General features: G+C 40.3%; 1 protein-coding gene across 1 annotated transcript in view; it reads right to left on the bottom strand.

Annotated features, from left to right (window-relative positions):
- LOC141047780 (parvalbumin beta-like) overlaps nt 1-13,824 on the bottom strand; it is a 141,362-nt gene extending 127,538 nt beyond the window's left edge. Inside the window, exons 1-2 of the mRNA XM_073543068.1 lie at nt 13,762-13,824; nt 12,045-12,117 (exon numbers count right to left, since the gene is read on the bottom strand). Of these exons, the coding sequence (XP_073399169.1) occupies nt 12,045-12,105 (61 nt within the window). The 5' untranslated portion in view covers nt 12,106-12,117; nt 13,762-13,824. The remainder of the gene's footprint in view (nt 1-12,044; nt 12,118-13,761) is intronic.
- Between the last annotated feature and the right edge of the window lie 1,633 nt (nt 13,825-15,457).

The following is a 15,457-nucleotide window of genomic DNA, read 5'->3' as shown; positions in this document are numbered from 1 at the left end:
GAGACGCCTTATATTGTCAGAATAATGGACAGAATAATTTTTCTTTTGTGCCAAATTATTGCCGAGTAATTAGTGTATCTGGATGTATTCCAGGTATGTTAACCAAAACACTGTCTCAGCATATATGGCGACACTTATTGAAATTATTGTGGTGTCCTCTTTGGGAACTCAAACCTTATTATTCCTGTTTCCATCTCAAATATTATCAATACTCTTCCAGACAAGGCGAATCAATAAAGGAGTATCTATTGCTCCACATCAAAGAAATTCATACTATACAAGCATTTCTCACAGGTCAATATGAACCATACATAGCACCCATGGAGTCCAGTAAATTATAATGCCTTATACTCCACAATATTACTGCATAATAAATACTCTCATGGTGAGGCAACAGTATGTCATTATACTCATCTCAGGTGTATTAGTCCTATACACCGATGCCTGTGCGTGCGCTCCTGAAAAGGGGGCCCCCAGTCTCAGCATATTCTCATGCCTGCATTCATCTGGATGGCCTTATTCCCACACCGTATCTCCCAACGCGTTTCATCTATTCAAGACTCATCAGGGGAGTTTATGGAGTTCAATTAGAGACATAGCGCGCAGGTTTCACCTTCTCTTGCCTTATAAATAGCTGAGCACAGTACGGTATCCTGTCAGTGTCCGGACGCCGGGTACATCATTTCAGGTCCCTCCATGTGTAATGGACCCTCTCTATCTGCGTGCCCCACTTCCTGGGCTCGGCTTCGGGCCATTCACGTCCGGTCTTAGCGACACAGCATCATCGCCACACTGCTCACATGACTTACAGTGTCTATGGCAACCAATTTTTTAACCAAAAATTTTTTCCTCTTTGAGCTTCCACCAGCTCAGGGGCACCGCGATGGGTAGCCCTTGTGCACCATCTTACGCTAATTTGCTCCTGGGCTGGAGGGAGGAAAATGCCATTTTTGGAGAGCATTCAGAAGTAGCGGAGGAAAACATTGTCCTGTGGCTTCTCTACATGGACGATGTGTTTATCATTTGGAAGGGTAATGAGAACGGTTTCTGTAACTTTGTTAAAGGCCTCAATAAGGACGATCTAGGCCTGAGCTTTACCTGTGAGGTTAATGCGTACAGATTACCGTTCTTAGATGTCCTGGTTGAATGGGGGGGAGAATGGACGCCTATTAACTAAGACATATAGAAAACCCACATCTTCTAATTCACTTCTGAGATGGGAGTCTAACCATCCAGTTTCCTGATAAAAAAGTATTCCTAAAGGGCAGTACCTTCACATGAGAAGGAATTGTTCAGATCAGGGTACCTATAATATACAAGTACAAGCTGATGATTTGAGATCCCGCTTCTTAGAACGGGGATACCCAGATGGAATCCTAAGGAATGCCTACTGGACATCTTTGGCTAGAGATAGAAAGGATTTACTCATCCCAATGCAGAAAACCAAGGACGAAGGAACTATAAGATTCATTACAAAATATTGTAATGGAGCAAATGATATAAAAGAAATAATAAACCAACATTGGCCAATTCTGTGCATGGATCAGGATCTCATAAAAGTTATACCTACTCATCCACAGATTACATACAAGAAAGGCCGTTCTTTAAAAGATAGGTTGGTCCCCAGCCATTTTGCCCCAAAAAGTGTTGACAGCACCACATGGTTAGGCACCTAACCAAAAGGATGCTTCAAATGTGGGTGCTGCAAATACTGTACTTCGATTGAAAAAAATAATGAATTTTGTAGTAACATCACAGGAAAAATATACCCCATCCATCAGTTCATTAACTGTAGATCAGTAGGGGTAGTCTATAAGATGACGTGCAGATGTGGTCTAGAATATGTTGGCAGGACAAAGAGAGAACTTAGGGTAAGGGTAGGAGAGCATCATAGAGATACCATCAACAAACATGATACCCCAGTAGCCAATCATATTAACCAGATCCATAAGGGAGATCTCAAGATGGTCAGTTTCATAGGTATCGAAAAAGTTTCCAGAAACCAGAGAGGGGGTGATTGGGATAAATACATCCTCCAAAGGGAAACTTTTTGGATCTTCACTTTACAAACAGTGCACCCTAAGGGACTAAATGATATACTCTCCTTTTCTTCCTTCTTGTAGGGAGGGAGTAATAGGGTTATTTACTCTAGGGAGAGCCGCCGACGAGTGGGGGAGCCACTTGCGCAGGATATTAGGGTGCCAACCTCCGCGTGAGGCAGGTAGCAAGGGAATAACAGGGAGAGACCTAGTGAGCACCCTTTCTATATTTCCAAGAATTAAGAAGATCTGTGGTGTCCCTATTCAGCATGCAATAATATAACATACCAGATGATTTTTTTGAATATGATTCCCTCAGTATTTTTATAGGTGAAAGTCACTATTGATACGTCTTATTTGTCTTCTTTCTATTGTGAATGTGAATGCTAACAAATTGGATATGGAATCCATGCAAGGTGTCCATTATTAGGGTACTCAGCAATTTAATACGTCCGAATTAGCTGAGTTTTATATAATTTGGATGCAGTCGTTTCCAAGAATGTGGATAATTAAGCTACACTGGTTTATGTTTAACTAGGAGACAACTGCTGAAACCCGATATGTCTATAACGCGATTCTTTAGACATACGGGTAAAGTATAATGCAGCGTCTGGTTGCCATAGACACTGTAAGTCATGTGAGCGGTGTGGCGATGACGCTGTGTCGCTAAGACCGGACGTGACGTGAATGGCCCGAAGCCGAGCCCAGGAAGTGGGGCACGCAGATAGAGAGGGTCCATTACACATGGAGGGACCTGAAATGATGTACCCGGCGTCCGGAAACTGACAGGATACCGTACTGTGCTCAGCTATTTATAAGGCAAGAGAAGGTGAAACCTGCGCGCTATGTCTCTAATTGAACTCCATAAACTCCCCTGATGAGTCCTGAATAGATGAAACGCGTTGGGAGATACGGTGTGGGAATAAGGCCATCCAGATGAATGCAGGCATGAGAATATGCTGAGATTGGGGGCCCCCTTTTCAGGAGCGCACGCACAGGCATCGGTGTATAGGACTAATACACCTGAGATGAGTATAATGACATACTGTTGCCTCACCATGAGAGTATTTATTATGCAGTAATATTGTGGAGTATAAGGCATTATAATTTACTGGACTCCAAGGGTGCTATGTATGGTTCATATTGACCTGTGAGAAATGCTTGTATAGTATGAATTTCTTTGATGAGGAGCAATAGATACTCCTTTATTGATTCGCCTTGTCTGGAAGAGTATTGATAATATTTGAGATGGAAACAGGAATAATAAGGTTTGAGTTCCCAAAGAGGACACCACAATAATTTCAATAAGTGTCGCCATATATGCTGAGACAGTGTTTTGGTTAACATACCTGGAATACATCCAGATACACTAATTACTCAGCTATAATTTGGCACAAAAGAAAAATTATTCTGTCCGTTATTCTGACAATATAAGGCGTCTCAGCATAGGTTGCTGTTTATATTGGCACGTTTGCACGGGCACTTTTTTCTGCCACTATTTTGGCACTTTACAGTTTTTAATTTGTGATTAAAAGTTAAGTTTTAATTATTATATATATCCATACTAATTTGCTACATATACTGGCACCACAGCTTATCAGATTAGTCAGACAGGAACGGTCCCTTGTAAACCCATGTTGATATTGGGTCATGAGGTTATTCTTCTTCAGATACTCCAGTATAGTATCTCTTAGAAAACCCTCCAGGATTTTACCCACAGTTGAGGTTAAACTTACTGGCCTATAATTTCCAAGTTCAGTTTTTGTCCCCCTTTTGAATATTGGAACCACATTTGCTATACGCCAGTCCTGTGGTACAGACCCTGTTATTATGGAATCTTTAAAGAATAAAAATAATGGTCTATCTATGACTGTACTTAATTCCTGCAGTACTCGGGGTGTATCCCATCCGGGCCCGGGGATTTGTTAATTTTAGTGATTTGTAGACGCCGCAGTGCTTCCTGCTGGGTTAAGCAGGTGACATTTAATGGAGAATTTTTATCCCTGATCATGTTATCCGTCAAGGGATTTTCTTGTGTAAATACTGTTGAAAACAGTCATTTAGCATATTGGCTTTTTCCTCATCCTCATCCACCATTTCACCCAGACTATTTTTAAGAGGGCCAACACTATCATTTTTTAGTTTCTTACTATTTATGTAGTTAAAGAATATTAGGTGGTGGAGAGGACAATGATGGAGGTGGGGGGAGAACAATGATTGGGGAGGTGGAGAGGGCAATGATGGAGTTGGTGAAGAGGGCAATGATGGAGGTGGAGGATAGGACAATGAGGGAAGTGATGTGAGGGATTGGTTTGGGAGGAAGAGAGACTTATAATGGACCGAGGGTGAGGAGAATTTAGATATGGATGTAAAATGAATTGGGTGACAGAGGAGGGTGCTAAGCCCCTGAGAGCGTCCTCCTCCATCTCACAATTCATTGTGATGCTATCAGGGACTTAAAATGTATTGTGGATAGGAGGCAGTAAAGGGCATACCACTCTTTATAATGAATTGAAAGGTGGGAGAAGACAATGTCAGGGACTTGTAATGAATTGGGAGGTGGCGCAAGATGTTCAGTACCTGATGATGTCTTCTCCCACCCCCAAATTCATTATGATACTTTCAAGGACTTATAATCATTGGGTGTTACACAGGACAGGGACTAAGGCTATGTGCACACGTTCAGGATTTGCAGGAGAAAATTCTGATGCATGTCCTAATGTGTTGGCAGGAAGAACCTTCTGTGAAATACATTTATTTTTTTGCAACGTTGTTGACATTCTTTTGTTGCTTATCTTCCCCCACTCATTACTATGAATGAAATAAGCTCCAAGAATTGACATTATGCAGATTTGAATCTGCTGCAAATCTGCAAGGAAAAAATATGCAATGTGTGCATGAGACTTTAGGGATCTCATTCACTTTGCTTGCCTTAAAGTTAATTGGGGAGAGTCACAGACTGAATAATTTATATTATTGGGAGTCAGAGATTATAGTTAATGGGGGACACAGTGCTGCTTTTCACTTTATATTTTTAATGTTGCGTGGCTAATAGTATAATAATGGTGGGGTACATATCTGTATTCGGGGGAGACACATATATGTGACCTTGTTATTTTCAGGGCTGCAACGATCATCATGAAAAAAACGGACAGGCCTAAATGCATCTGCACTAATACAGGGTGCTATTGCAAAAAAAAGGGGGAGACAAAAAAGCGCAATAGGGTCTTATCCACGTTACAAGAGACAGTATATCATGAAATATGCTCACCTGGTTAGGATGAGATAAGAGCGTGTAGGTAGCGGCTGCTGCAGATCCACTGGTCTTCAGCGACCAAAGAAATCATGAATCCAAAGGGAGTTTGTAGCTATATTTCGCGCTGCCGCTTTAGACAAATTCTAGGAGAATGCTGTATGATTGCAGTGGTTTTATTCTACGCGTTTCAGGGGTCTCATGCCCCCTTCATCAGGAAATACCACAAATACATACAGGTATCACAGACATAAATAGGTTTGAAAGGATGCTGGATTTCAAAAAAATGAGTGCCAACAAGTCAGATGATGCAGTGTCAAAGTTCAATGACACCACATGATTAACAGTTAACCTAAGATATATTACAAAAGAATACGTATTTTAAAAGATTTTTTGATTAAATTTTCGTTTACAAAACAGATAATAAAGTCAAATTTACGATTTAAACAAAAAAAAAAAAAAAAAAAAAAGGGGAAGGGGAGAGTTTATTCCTGTTTAGAGGTGGATACCTTACAAGTGGACTATCGTATGGAAACAGCAAACCGCTTTTTTTCATTGAAAGCATTGCAATCTTTATACAAAAAGGGGAAAAAAGTAAAAACATCATTTTAATTCTTTACCAATAAAAAATATATAATTTTAGTTAAATTCTAAAAAAATAAATATAAAGTTATTTTTTAGTATAGAGGAAATGGGTTTAAAAAATAATAAAGGATGCTAAAAGCAGCAACACACGAGAAGCTGCACAGCAGTCAGCGCTGCTCAGAATGAGAACGCAGACAGCATGGATTCATTACTTCACTAATACAAAGATCATGGGCAAATTTTAGATTTAACACGAAGCACATAAAAAAAGGGGGTTAATATCAGATGCAGCAACACACAGGACGCTGTGCAGGAGCCCACTACTGCTCAAAGTAAAAACGCAGGATAAAGTGGCAGAGTGAATGGGTGGCTTCATTAATAGATAAGATCGCAGGCAGCTTTTGTGTTCAACACGTGACACATAAGTCTTTACACTGTGAAGGAGTGGCAGTAACATTAGTACTGTTCACTAATCTCTATGGCTAGGCAATATATGCATGGGAGCTGAGTTAAAGTAGAAATGAGATACTATTATCAGCCGGGGTCATTCTTTCATGTCAGACTAGTAGAATTAGTAGCGCTTACCCGGGCTTAATTAAAGAAGAAAAAAAAAATATATATATAAAAATATAAAAAAAAACTCTTCAAAAAAATTTTTCTTCAAAAAATGCAACTAACAGAGATAATGTTTAAGACAGAGGTATGAAAGTGATTGCTCCCAAGGGCAAAAGGAGCTAAACCTGATAGGAGGCTATACAGGATTTTCATATATATAACACTCTTTTAGAGCTAACGCACAAGTAATATTTAAATAAATACATAAATAATTTTTTTTCATTAGACCAAGGAGGCACAGTATTGTAAAATTAATTATAAATATAAATATAAAATTGCAATTAGGTATTACATTAAGTACAAACAAAGCTATAAAAAATATATAAAAACCACAAGGCGGGGACTGCATAACTAGGTTAACATTATCAACAAGGGAAACTGACACAAATAGTGCATATAAAATTTTAAATTTAAATAGAACAAAGAGAAATTATCGCAAAGAACTCAGAAGCCATCTATACACATGAGGGTTTTTTTTTTTTTTTTTTTTTCTTCCTTCTTTTCTCTGATTACAGAGCATGTGAATATGGGTGTGAACAAAAATTCCACTGTCTAGGTAAAAACCTCCGTTATTTCATTTAAACCCTGTGGTTTCAGACTCCCTAATTTGTAGATCCAATAGGCTTCCTTTCTATTTAATTTCGTAGATCTGTTCGGTGCACATTTAGGTATATGATCGATAGGGCTAATTTTTAATAATTTCGAATTCTTATCATGTACCAAAGCGTAATGTCTGGATAGCCCATGAGTAAGCAGGCCTTTTTTAATATTATGCCGATGGGAGTTCAATCTGAGGTGTAGGGGTTGTGTGGTCCTCCCTACATATTGCTTACCACAGGGACATTCAATGACATAAATGACAAAGTCAGAGTTACAATTTAGAACAAAAGGGATCATAAATTTCTCTTTAGTAGAAAATGAAATTATATAATTAGCTTTATGATTTATATTAGAACAGCATAAGCAGTTCCTCGTGCCACATTTAAAGATTCCTTTAGTTGAATTCAGGGTGTAACCGTTAATGGGGCTAGCATGGGCTCTCAGGCGGCTAGGGGCTATTAGATCCTTGATTGTGGGGGCTCTACGGAATGTAACCCCGGGATTCCTAGGAAGGATATTGTTCAGAATGGGATCGTTCAGTAATATATGCCAATTCTTATGAAAAATTCTACGGATTTCATTATGTTCAATGGAGAATTGCGTTATAAAATTCATTGAAAAGTTCTTATCAGTAATTACTTGCTCTTAAGGCTGAGTGCAGACGGAGTTTTGAGCCCTGCGGATTTTTCCGTGCAGAATGGAAGAAAACCGCAGGTCAAATTACCTGCATTTTTCCTGCGGATTTCTTCCATTTTTCACGCGGTTTTCATGCGGTTTTTGTGCGGTTTTCCATTGCGGTCTTCCCCCTGCGGATTTGGTAACAGGGGAGATAGAAAACCGCACAAAAGAAGTAACATGCTGCGGATTTTGTACCGCAGGAAAACCGCGCGGAAAAATCCGCAGCGTCTGCACAGCGTTTTTTTTTTTCCATTCATTTTAAAGGTACTGTACATCACAATGCGGATATGCAACATTTCTGCGCGGTAAAATCCGCTGCAGAAACGCTGCAAATCTGCATCGTGTGCACATGGCCTCAGGCTCCAGCAATGCTCTCTGATTTACTTTGAGAGAGTTTTTAAAGGCATTCTTAATTAAGTGTGAAGGGTATTTTTGGGCAAAAAATCTTTTCTTTAAAATATTGGACTGATCTTTAAAGTCAGTATCCAATGAGCAGTTTTTTCTAATCTGGTGAAATTGATTGTTAGGAATGTTATTCAACCATTTGTTGTAGTGCCCACTATTAAAATGAATGTAGCCATTGGTGTCTACTTTTTTAAAAAACGTTTTGCTACATATTCTGTCTTCTTTAATAAAAAGGTTAATATCTAAAAAATTAATTAAAAGACTGCTGTAAGCTGCTGTAAAAGAAAGATCCCAGTCATTACAATTTATTGTCTGAATAAAAGTTTCAACATAGTGGAGTTGTCCCAGATAAAAAATAAATCATCAATGAATCTTTTATAAAAAATAATATTTTTGCTCCAATTTTCATTCAAAATAAAAGAATTTTCAAAAATCCCCATGAAAAGGTTAGCGAAAGTAGGTGCTACCTTTGAGCCCATTGAGGTCCCCTTAACTTGTTGATAAAATATTTTTTCAAAGGTAAAAAAATTATTTTTCAATATAAAATCAATACCTTTTAAAATAAAATCCTTTTGAGCCAAAGAAAGTCTAATGTCAGATTTTAAAAAATGATGAAAACAATTCACACCTACATCATGTGGAATATTAGAATAAAGTGCAGTCACATCCATAGTAATGAAAACATATTGTGGTTTCCAAGTGATTTCTTGGAGTAGATACAATAAATGAGTTGAGTCTCTGAGGTGACTTTTTAATTCAAATACATGCGGTAACATAATCCTATCAATGTAATGAGCTAGATTAGAGGTTTTTCTGCACTGGTGTACCGCATGGCCAATCCCTGATTGTAGGCTGGCTGACTCATTTGGTATTATTGCACCTGTGCAGCTGCCATTTTACTTGGGTCCGCTGCACCCTGTATTAGTGCAGATGCATTTAGGCCTGTCTGTTTTTTTTCTGAATTTTTTGGAGGATTTTTTCCTCTTTCTGTGGTTTTCATGCTGCAACGATCATCATGACAAGACGAGTCGTGGCTGGGAGATGTTGACATGAAGGTCTGACCGGATGGAGAAAAAATGACTCTAATCAGAGTCAACGGCAACTGCCTGGAGGTAAATATTATTCTGTATCTGCACTGTGAGATGTGGAGTGATGATGTTATCTGTAAAATCCCTTATTCTACATTCTCACATTTCTGTGAAATGTCCGTATGCTTCCAGGCGTTTTTATCGGATGGCATACGGACTCGTAGAGTTTTATATGTCCATTCACACATCCGAGGATCAGAATAGGAAGTGCTCAATGCGTCTGTAAAAGCAGGTAGCACAACGATACTGCACACAGATATAGGAATGTAGCCACATTATGTATAGCACAGTCCCATAGTATATAGTGTACTCACTTTTTTGTATAGCACAGTCCCTTAGCATATATAGTGTACTCACTTATTTTGTATAGCACAGTCCCTTAGTATATAATGTACTCATTTATTATGTATAGCACAGTCCCTTAGTATATAGTTTACAGTTTACTCACTTATGTATAGCACAGTCTCTTAATATATAGTGTACTCATTATGTATTATTATGTATAGCACCGTCCCTTATTACGTACCATCCTCTTTAGTTATATATGCTGCCAGCCCTTATTATATACCATATATACTCAAGTATAAGCCGACCTGAGTATAAACCGAGGCACCTAATTTTGCCATGGAAAACTGGGTAAGCTTTTTGACTCGAGTATAAGCCGGGTATGCATTGTCCCCGCATCCTTGTCCTGGTAAGCACGGCCCCCCTGTCCCTGTTATTGTATGCACGGCTCCCCCAGTACCTGTCATTGTATGCATGGCTCCCCCGGTACCTGTCATTGTATGCACTGCTTCCTTGGTCCCTAACCTTGTATGCAAGGCTCCCCCAGTCCCTGTCCTGGTATGTGGCTCCCCCGTTTTGTCCTGGTATGTATGGACCCCCTGTCCTGGTATGTGGCTCCCCGACCTGTCCTGGTATGTAGCTCCCCTGTTTTGTCCTGGTATGTGTGGCTCCCCCTGTTGTATGCATGGCACCCCCGGTCCCGCAAGGCTCACCCCCCCTTCCCATTGTTGTATGCATGGCTCCCCTCCCTGTCCCACTCACCCTCCTGGCGCCGTCGCTGCATCTCCGTCGTCCCGGCGTGGCAGCTCTCCTGTGCTGAGCTGTCACGTGGTACCGCTCATTAAGGTAATAAATATGCGCTCCACGCCTATGGGAGTCGAGACGGGTGCATAATAATTACCTTAAGGAGCGGTACCACATGACAGCTCAGCATAGGAAGAGCTGCCAGCGCCGGGACGGAAATGCAGGGACAGAGGTGCAGCAACGGCGCGAGGAGGGTGAGCATGATGTCTTCTTTTAGCCGGCGGCTGCAGCTGCAGCTGTTACTGTGCCACAGCTGCCGGCTCCTGCCGCTGCTCAGCCGCTCCTCCTTCCCTACCGACTTTCTGGATAATAACTCATGTATAAGCCGAGGGGGGGCATTTTCAGCACAAAAAAATGTGCTGAAAATCTCGGCTTATACACGAGTATATATGGTAGCTTCCTCTGGTGTTATGTACAGGACTGTCTCTTACATAGTGTATTCTTGTTATTTTTGTTATTCAGAGCGCCTTTTTTTATTATATAATCCTCTCTTGTTAGATATAAAATGACTGCTGATGGAGGAGCTGGTGACCAGACGACCAGTCCATCAGTTCCTCCATTAGAAAAGGAGCTTTCCCATGCTCTATCAGCTGCCATTGCATTATATATCTAACAAGACAGGACGGTATGTAATAAAAAACAGGGGATGCTATATAATCCGATATGCAAGAGACAAAGCTGTACATAAGAGGGGGCAGTATGTAATAAGGGACGGCAATATACATAATAAAGGAGACCATGTAAGAAATATATATGTATGTGTGTGTGTGGCTCTATATATTGTGACAGGGTCGCTGGTGTCGTACATGAGGGGAGATATGTGTCACAAAGATTGTTTTCCTATGTGATGTGAAAGCCATAAGTGTTTTCTCCAGCATGATATGTGCTGAGAGCAATCCTGTTGCTATATGGGCATGGCTTTCTTGGTGGGTAGGTCAGAGATGGGCGAGACGCCTACCCACCATATCTACACCCCCAGGGTGTGGCTGGAGGGAGTTAAATGTCCAGCCAGTTTTTCTTTTTCTGTCCATGTGTGTGTAGGAAGCAAGCCTCTGGATTATTAGCTCCTGCGAGAGCTGCTGTATGTGTTCTCCCAGAGGACCTGGGCAGGACGGTGTATGGCCTATTTATTTTCATTTGAGCCGGACAGGCTGTTTTTCTGTTACCATTTTGTTTTTTTTTGTTTTTGAGGCAATAAACCATTGAGAGACTTTAACCATCCATGTGCCTCAGTCAATCTCGAGGTGCAGCTGAGCCTGTCAACCCCTCACAATATATATGTATATATATCTGTAGCTTTGTCACCATAAAAGGAGGGGAGCCCAGACACATTCCTTGCACAGGGGCCCCAAGCTGTTAATGTTCGCCCCTGCACCTCAGTATCAGTTTGCTACACCCATTCGACATCTGTGTGACCTCCGTTTTTATACATTAACAATTGAAAAAATGTACAAGACCAAATAGTATATGTTAATAATTGCAATGTAACAGTAAAAAAAAATAATATAATAAGGATGAACTGTGTAGATTCATTTTTTTTTGGGCGCCATCATAAATGTGAACGGATGAGTCTCATCCAAAATATGGAAGAGTATAATCTAATCCCTTGTGCTATTATGGAACTTATCTGAACCTGGCCCAATAAATAGTAACCACAATAATAAACAATAAACCAATTAATCTGTGACTTACCCAGTAGAAAGGACAAGCCTTTTTCAATTTCATTCTGAGAAAAAATGCCAGTGACAGACATTGTGCTGCAAATCTAAAAAAAAAGAAAATTTGCAATAGTAAATACTCCCAAACCCTTCATTATTCTGCTTCACAGATTGCAGTGACTATAAATGTAAAGTTTCCAATATTTTATTTTAACCTGTTATCAGTTGTTCACAATGTGCATACATTACAGCAGGGTTCCCCAACTCCAGTCCTCAACTTGTTGCATTTTTTGTGCGTCCGATTTGCCTCAAAAAAACGCATGCGCGCGCAATGCGTTTTTTTACAGCAAGACACCCATTATAAGTCTATGGTGAGCATATGTGCGCATTGGCATGCTTATGTATGCGTTTTTTTGCACATGCGTTTTTTTTTTTACCATTAGTTTAGACAATGGAATTTAGGGGTTTGGGTAAAGTTAGGGTTAGTTAAGGGGGTTTAGGGTTAGGGTTAGGGTCAGGGTTAGGGTTAGGGTTAGGGTCAGGGTTAGGGTCAGGGTTAGGGTTAAGTATGGTTTGGTTAAGGGTTAGTGTCAGGGTTAGGGTCAGGGTTAGGGTTAAGTATGGTTTGGTTAAGGGTTAGGGTCAGGGTTAGGGTTAGGGTTAGGGTTAGGGTTAAGTATGGTTTGGTTAAGGGTTAGGGTCAGGGTTAGGGTTAGGGTTAGGGTTAGGGTTAGGGTCAGGGTTAGGGTTAGGGTTAGGGTCAGGGTTAGGGTCAGGGTTAGGGTTAAGTATGGTTTGGTTAAGGGTTAGGGTTAGGGTTAGGGTCAGGGTTAGGGTTAGGGTCAGGGTTAGGGTTAGGGTTAAGGTTAGTTAGGGTTTGGGTTAGGGTTAAGTATGGTTTGGTTAAGGGTTAGGGTCAGGGTTAGGGTTAAGTATGGTTTGGTTAAGGGTTAGGGTTAGGGTTAGGGTCAGGGTTAGGGTTAGGGTTAGGGTTAGGGTTAGGGTCAGGGTTAGGGTTAGTAAAGTCATGGTTTGGGTTAGTGTGAGGGGCCACCTAATGTTGGAAAAAAACGCAAACGCGGTAAAAACGCACTAAAAACGCATACAAATGCATAAAAACGCTGCGTTTTTTTCATGCATGCTCATAAAAATGCTTGAAAAAAACGCAGCAGTTGTATGCTTTTGTATGCGTTTTTCAATGCGTTTTTTTGCGGGAAAAACGCGCTGCAAAAAAAAGCAAGTGTGAAACAGGCCTAAACTATGTGTCATTAAAGGGATTGTCCAGGCTTGGGACAACTCTACATTCATTCTAGTATGAAAATCACATACAGGCAGCCACGTGACCACTGACTAACATGGGGAATAATGACGGCGTCCACACCGAACCCTGTCACAGTTCGGAAATCTGCAGTCAGAGAGACTATAAACCTCTGTCCTGAGCCTGGAAAACACCATTTTTATCCAAAAGTTAAAAGTATTACTATGGTGACACCTTTATTAGTTTACCAGAAAAATCATATATGTAAGTTTTTCTGGAATAAAGGACCATTCATCTGGCAGGTTTGTCGTAACTTGCCTGATAAAAGATCCTCTGGAATTGAAAAGCTTGAAATTGTATTTTTTCTGATCAGCCAATAAATCTATTATTTCTCTCTCACTATTGTCTTTTTAACACCAAATTATATAACATCGCTTACATTTTCCTTACCTCAGTGCCACAGTATATTTTTGCTGTGCAGCAGTATACTCACCTGTCACTTGTATTCTCGATGTAGTAAATATTCTGTTATACAGACGGCTCATCGCTCTCTATATATACACCACATATAGGGCGGAACACAATAACAAAAGAAGTGACACAGTTATTAGCTGTTGGAGGAAGATTAATAGCCCTGATGACATCATATCTGATTACAAGTCCTTCTACAAGTAGCTTAGAAATGCAGACAAATGGTTTCTGTAACTTTTGAATAACTTAATTGGTTTTGCCATATAGTGTAAAAAAATGCAAAGTGCTGTGAGATTGCAAAAAAGTGCAATTCCACAATTTTTTTTCTACCATGTTCACTAAATGCTAAAACTGACCTGCCAATTTGATTCTCCAGGTCATTACAGGTTCGTAGAAACTAAGCATGTATAGGTTCTTTTTTATTTAAGTGGTGAAAAAACATCCAAAATAAAAAAAAAAGTCGCCATTTTCCAAGACCCGTAGCGTCTCCATTTTTCATAATCTGGGCATTGATACTATTTTGGTGTAGATATGATATTTTGATCGCCCATTATTGCTGCGGTGACCAAAAAGAACGTAATTTTGATTGTCTTTCTCGTTCCGCCATTTACCGATCTTATTAATTCTTTTCATATTTTAATAGATCAACATTTCTGAACTCAGCGATACCAAATATATGTATTTTTTAATTTTTTTAATTGTTTTACTTTGAATGGAGTGAATGGGGGGCGATTTAAACTTTTATATATTTTTTACTTTTTTATATTTTTAAAAACTTTTTTTTACTTTTTACTGGCTTCAGTAATCTCAATGAGAGACTAAAAGCTGCGAGTTTCTGATCACCTGTGCTGCAAAATGCTCATTTGCTATGTGCTCCTGCCACTGGGCGGCGCTCATAGTTATCCAGCAATGACAACCACAGAGGGGGTCTCCTGCAGACCATACTTACAACCTCTGCTAATTCCCCAAAACCCATGTTCTCCTGTAATAAACATAAAATAAACCAACAATATACCATACCTGTAATTCGTTCTGTCCCACACCATAATCCATATCTGGGGAATATACAGTTTGCAACCAGTACAGTGCTAAGATGCAACCGTCCCTGCTTCAAACTACTGGGGAATGAATGAGATGCTGGGAGCACAGACTCAGTGACTAGCGGTGACATCATTGAGTCTGTGCTCCCTCACTGCCTGAACTGCGATGACCTCTTGAGCATGGGAAACTGCCAGTTGATTTTCCCACGCTCCAGAGTTCACAGGAGTTCAGCCCGGCTGTGAGAACAGCTTCAGGGAATAGCGGTGATGTCACCACTGATGCTGCGCTCCCTCACAGCCTGACCTGCACTGAACTATGGAGTGTGGGAAAATCAACTGGCATTTTCCCATGCTCAAGAGGTCATCGCAGTTCAGTCTGTGAGGGAACGCACTCAGTGACGTCAACGCTAGTCGCTGAGTCTGTGCTGGCAGCATCTCATTCATTCACCAGTAGTTTGCAGCCGGGACGGTCGCATCTTAGCACCATCCTGGTTGTAAACTGTATATTCCCCAGATATGGATTACGGCATGGGACAGAACGACGGGCTGATATGGTATATTGTTGGTTAATTATTTTATGTTTATTACAGGAGAACGAGGGCTTCGGGGAATTAGCAGAGGTAGAAAGTATGGTTTGATTAAGAATAATAAAGGAGTCTGTGTGTTTATTTCAAATAA

Source organism: Dendrobates tinctorius, unplaced genomic scaffold, assembly GCF_039654945.1.
Source record: "Dendrobates tinctorius isolate UK_male_01 unplaced genomic scaffold, ASM3965494v1 ptg000129l, whole genome shotgun sequence".
In the NCBI taxonomy this organism is placed as follows: domain Eukaryota; kingdom Metazoa; phylum Chordata; class Amphibia; order Anura; family Dendrobatidae; genus Dendrobates; species Dendrobates tinctorius.
This window is presented reverse-complemented; position numbering and strand designations above follow the sequence as displayed.